The sequence below is a fragment of the Siniperca chuatsi genome, linkage group LG13 (assembly GCF_020085105.1).
Source record: "Siniperca chuatsi isolate FFG_IHB_CAS linkage group LG13, ASM2008510v1, whole genome shotgun sequence".
Taxonomy (NCBI): Eukaryota; Metazoa; Chordata; class Actinopteri; order Centrarchiformes; family Sinipercidae; genus Siniperca; species Siniperca chuatsi.
In genome coordinates, this window is record NC_058054.1 from 11779862 (window position 1) to 11785670 (window position 5809).

General features: G+C 40.6%; 1 protein-coding gene across 1 annotated transcript; it reads right to left on the minus strand.

The window, feature by feature from the left end:
* Window positions 1-2949: 2949 nt before the first annotated feature.
* Window positions 2950-5450, minus strand: LOC122887162 (aquaporin-1-like). The gene is made up of 4 exons (XM_044220117.1): window positions 4996-5450; window positions 4123-4284; window positions 3816-3896; window positions 2950-3508 (listed from the first exon to the last, which is right to left on the minus strand). Exons 1-4 carry the CDS (start codon window positions 5356-5358, stop codon window positions 3329-3331), a joined length of 786 nt encoding a protein of 261 aa, XP_044076052.1. The 5' UTR covers window positions 5359-5450; the 3' UTR covers window positions 2950-3328.
* Between the last annotated feature and the right edge of the window lie 359 nt (window positions 5451-5809).

Below are 5809 nucleotides of genomic sequence, written 5' to 3' on the forward strand. Positions count from 1 at the left end.
ATTTGTCTGTTACATCTCCAGCAGAGTCCAGGTCCCAGTCCCAGGTGCAGTTTTCCATCCAGGCATACTGTAGTGGTGAATCAGTAACTCAGTTGAACTCACTCCATTAGCTGTTGCAGAGTGAGCATCAAAAAGGTGTTGCAAAGTGTTTAATGGCTGACTGTCCCTGGCCTTTTTTGCTCTGAATCTGTATCCAAAACTACGGTGGCTGACAAGGGCAAACGCGCTGCAACATAAGAAAACACATGCAAATAGACAGAACACAAGCAAATTAAAAAAACAGCTACATTCATTTGACAACACATGTGCAGCATTTAGAAAACATGCTGCAAAAACACACAACACAACCAAATACAGAAACATGCTTTTTGGGTGTGATAGCAGGTTCCGGTCCTATTCATTTTTTAGTGAGGTGACCTTTTGTTTACATTTGACTTACAGATGATGTGTTTAATTTTCCAGTCAACTAGTCACCAACAGCTGATGTGTGCTGTTTCTTCAGATTTACAAACTTAACATGCATCATTTGTCTGACATTCCTGTGAGGAAACCTCCTCCCTAGAGCTCTCGCTCACCTTTTTCTCTCCTGCACAGCTTTTGTCTTTAGGTCATCGGTCCTGGGTTTATGTGGTTTGGTTGTGTCTAGTTTTCCTCTTTGTTAATGCATCATGCAACAAGATTACAACTTTGCTTATTATTTTGTTGAATTGTCCTGACACTGAGAAATACAAAGGCTGAAACATGATGGAAAAAATAATAAATTACATGATTTGGCTCAAGATCTTCAGGAATGCAGACCTTTGTACACTTATTTCTTATCAGATAAATCCAAGACTGGATAACCAACTGGGAAAACCTCTGGGGCCTCAGACCTCTATGGGCTCCAAAAACTCCAGGTTCACTGCATGACAAATGGTTTTTGGTAATTTGATACCTTACAAATTTGCTATGAAATTTGCACCACTAAAATACAATATCAACTACTGCGGGTTCTGCAATACATCTACATTCAGTAAAGTTGTCTTGTTCAGGGGCCTTGTGTCAAAATCTAGTTTTGATACTTTAAAGGAGACATATTATGCTAATTTCCAACACTATATTTATATTCTGGGACTTCACTAGAGTTCCAAAAAAAGTCCTTATTTATCTTATACTGGCCCGTTTTACAGCACCTGAGTTCATCCTCTGTCTGAAACAAGCCGTTTTAGCTCCTGTCTCTTTTAGGAGCAAGCCTCAAGTGGCCATTCCAGGAATTGCAGTTTTTGCCCTAGAGGTTGTCTCTTCTTTAACACAACTTTATTCACTGATTTTGGTGAAACTGGATCATGTTTTATGGAGAAAAATATTTTCTGGTCTTCCCTCTGATGTTTGGCTGCTCTGCTTCAACTTTTTGTGATTTATGGTGTTTCCTGATGGACAGATAGCTTGACTTGTTGTTAGCGGCTGCTAAGTGTGGACTGTGAGTTGAGAGAATCGTGGGAGTGTTGGTGTTTACACTTCTAGTACAGGAGATTTGGACCACCCATGCTCTGATCGCCCAGTCTGGGCAGAGTAAGCTAATAGGACAGCCAGTTGCACGGCTAGCTGCACGACTAACTGTGCTAACTAACTAACGGCAGCTAACGTTACACTTAGCAGTAGTTAGCGGCTACTTTAGCAACAAGTAAAGCTATCTGTCCATCAGGAAACTCCGTAATGTTAAATCACCGAGAGCTGAGGCAGAGCAGATGGAGGACATCAGAGGGAAAACCAGAAAACTTGGGAAAGCTGTGCAATGATATTTTGACTTTCTGACATCAAACGATTGTGCAGTGTTTCTGTCTTGTAGCTTGCTAGCTCAGCGACCGCTTGGTGTTGTGTTGTTAATGAAGTTAAAACAACAACAACAAAAAATAGAAACGGGTGGGCTGTGTTGGTGGCATGGCTGAGGGCGGTGACTGTATAGTTGTGACATCACAACCTTACAGAAGTCCTGACGGATTGTTTCAAGGCACAGTTTCTGAATACGGGCTGTGTGCATTTCTCCGTAGATTGAATCTTACTTTCTTCAATATGGGACCTTTAATTATTTTAGTTTTCATTTTGCTTACATAGTGCATTTTCATACATAAAGTAGTGTTTAATCAAATTACACACAGTAAACCTGGGGCCTTGTATGGTTCGCTGTGTGCTGTATTTTGACAAGAACTTGGAGACAAGGTACATACTCAATGCAGAGAGGACTGGAGATTGGGGGAGGGCAGAAGAGGCCCAACAGCAAATTTTTACCCTGGGGCCCCCTAAAAGGTTAATCTGGCCATGGATGAATGTGTGTATTTTCATGTGGAAATAGTCTGAATAACACAATAACAAGTATCTAAATTCTAGGGCTGCACGATATGGTAAAAAAAAAAATCATATTATTTTGTGGGAATGATAATTTTTGCATTACAATTTTAATTTTCACTGAAAAATCATGATGATGTGACATTTGTTGGAGTCTGTACCAAACAAATATGTTTTCTTACATCTGGAGAACAAGATTTGTAGGCCAGGGCATCTCTGCAGCACTACATCACTTCATTATAATGCTGTTTTGTAACACATTTTACCTTTTTACCTTACCTCAAAAAATTGCAACTTCTGTGATTTGTATTTTGCACTTGGCCATATTGCGATTTCGTTAAATTTCGATTAATTGTGCAGCCCTGCTCAATTCCAATACACTACTGTAATTTGATTTGGTGAAACAGATTTTACAATCTAATAGGATATTCTATCTTTTTAACAAGCTAATACTTGTTAAGTGTTGATACTTTTTTCTGTGTTCATAGCTATAATTTCAAGTGTTGTGTATGCCTAATTGTTTAGTGCTGATTGAATAGAGAAGGAACAGTTTAATCTATATCAGACACCATCATATATTTACTTTTGTTATCTATATAACAAGAAAGTACATAGAGTAACAACTCTTAACAACAAGTGTTTTATTTACTTAAAAAAGTGAGAGACATTTCAAGAGCATGTACACAATACATTATCCATCAGAAATAAAAAGTGATACAAAAAATGGCTCATCATAGAATACTGATATGGGAAAAAAAAATTCAACATGCTGCTCTGTCAAGATTTTGACTTGTATGCTTGAGCGGCAGTTTGGATAAAACTTATGTGTGGGGTCGAACAAAGGAGTGAATTAGAAAGAGACACTAAGTGACCCGTTACCACGATCCTCATTGGTATTTCAAAATAGCAAAAAAACACTGATATCCTACACTAAATTCAAAAGTTTTTTTTTACAGGAATATAGACATGTACAATGAAACTAAGGGGTTGTGCCTGTATGTGGCTATTTTGACGTCATTTCCACATTTGTAGCATCATTGCCTCCGTTAACATCATAGTCACCCACTGGGCCGCTGACCAGGACCTTCATTCGCTCGGGGAAGTTGTCAAATTTGGGGGACAGCAGGAAATCGTACATGAGCGCTGCTGCTACTCCACCACACATTGGCCCCACCCAGTACACCTGTAATGGATAACTCTGATCAATCTCTGGATCGGCATTAGTCAACACCTGCCATGTGTAAACCATCGTTATCACAGAAAGAAATAACACAAAAATTCCAGTGAAGTTCAAAAGGTTTACTTTTGTCAATATCTCAGTCGGGCTAATTGTAAAACAATAAGAAGGCTATAACTGATTAACTTGTGAAGGAGGATTCACGGGTAATGGAGTTGTCTGTTATGGAGTTATTGAATTATTTAAGCTAGACATGTAATATGCATGCAGAAAAATGTGAAGCACGTGTAAAGAAATTCCCTCTCCGACTTACCCAGTGGTTTGTGAAATTGTTCAGGATCAAAGCCGGACCAAAGGAACGAGCGGGATTGATGCCACAGCCTGTGTAGCTGATCTGTAATCACCAACAAAGAGACAACATAAGACGATATCTTCAGATACTTGGTCTGATGGTATAATAGAGTCTGTCATGGGTGAAGGTAGTAGCTAAAACAAAAAAATGCATGAAATTCTTTCACTTCAAGAGCGCTAACATGTCTGTTGCCTGTTTACACATGTACTGTGCCTAATCCTATATAAACATTACACTGCTTTGGATATGTTTGTAAGGTGCAACTTACAGCTGCCAAGTGTCCCAGGCAGACTGAGAGGCCAATGGCCAAGGGTGCTGAGCCGGTGACATCACGCCGCCTTTTATCAGTGACTGCAATGACACAGAGCACCAGCTGGAAGGTTGCCAGGAGCTCTATGCCCACACCTTGGCTGGGAGTGACACCGTTGAGCTGCGAGAGAGGAATTCAAAACAGCTTGTCAGTCTATGCAAGTTAGATAGAAATTTTCCCATCATGACCATTTCCCATTTAGCAGCTGCTGGCATTGCCCTAGAAGTCTGACAGCAATTTGGCAGAGACTCCAAAGTGCCACATTTCTTATTCATTTTTCATTTGTGGAAAACCTATTAATTGTTATTCAATGTTAGTTTAGCTGTGGTGCACTGTGTATGGGGCAGTTTTTCCACCATTAGCAGATATCATGTCTTATCACTCACAATATTTTCAGTAAGCTGAATTACAGATGATTAAAGAAAAGTGTAGCATTTTAGCATTTTAGTATGCAAAAGCCCACATTTACCAAAACAGCTAAGGAGAAATGTCAAAGAGTTGACATTGCATTTTTTTATTTACAGATTCTTTCAGCTGTTGCAGTCTGGTGTGCTTTAATCATGTGTCATCACTATTCAATAATAAGCAATGACAGAATGTTCAAAGAACAACACAAACAGTGCCAAATTAAGTGCCTACTTCCTCACAAAAGTCTCAGTTTTCACTGGGAGGTCAACTTTAGACTACAAAGTCACTTTAAATACATACTGTTGCATCATATTGCAGTGCATCACATTTCTTAGTGGTGTGGGATGTTTTAGAGCTCCCAGTTTTAAATCACATATTGTCACATGTTCTGTCAACAACAGTAATATGAAATGTTTTACTTACAGAGTTGAGCCCCAATGCATCAGTGGTACTTGGACGTGCTCCATACACAATGCCACTGGCCAGGGCTGAACCCAGCATCTGGGCCACAATGTACATGACCGCCTTGAACATGCTGATCTGGCAGCTGGCAAGCATCCCAAGGGTAACTGCAGGATTCAGGTGGGCTCCGCTGATGTGGCCTAAACTCTGGGCCAGCGTGGCGATGGCCAGTCCAAAGGCCAGTGACACCTTCAGCTCCTGGTCTGGGTTACTGTTGTTCTTGTTTCCAATAGCTGTGGAGATGCTGAGGAAAATGAAAAGGGTCATGCCAACCAGTTCGGCCAGAACGGCCCTCCAGAATTGCTTGCTCTTGAACTCTCTCATGGTGGTGGCAGTGTGGCTGTCTAGCTGTAGGTTTGAGCTCTGTAAAGAGTGTGTACTCACAAACAACAGCAACAGGCTGCATATATAAGGCCTTGGCTGATAATGGTCAGTGGGCGGGCTTTAAAAAAACTGAAAGAGAGGGCCACACTGAATTAATGAGAAATCCAAAAGACTGGGCTCTTACTTCACTCGCTCTACTCCCTCACCCTCCCTCCTCCCCTCTCTCTCTCCTCCGGCCCCTCTCCCAGTACCTCCCTGTGCACCACTTTCTGGTCTTTGGACTTTTGTGAGTGAATAGAACTGGGTCCTCACATAGCTGTATCCAAAGGTACATTTTCCACGCATACAAGCATTTAAAGTTTTACTACAGAGCTTTTGATTGAGAGTTTTCAGCCGGAAAATATTTTCTCTTTAAATCTAGATGAATGATAAACATTTTGAACTTAATTTG

Bases quoted from the DNA above. Each gene is read 5' to 3' on its own strand.
- LOC122887162 (XM_044220117.1), bottom strand. From the start codon at position 5,358: ATGAGAGAGTTCAAGAGCAAGCAATTCTGGAGGGCCGTTCTGGCCGAA. The intron at 4,285-4,995 runs GTAAGTAAAACA...CCTCTCTCGCAG, and splicing joins ATGCATTGGGGCTCAACTCT to CTCAACGGTGTCACTCCCAG. The intron at 3,509-3,815 runs GTAAGTCGGAGA...TATCCATTACAG, and splicing joins ACAATTTCACAAACCACTGG to GTGTACTGGGTGGGGCCAAT.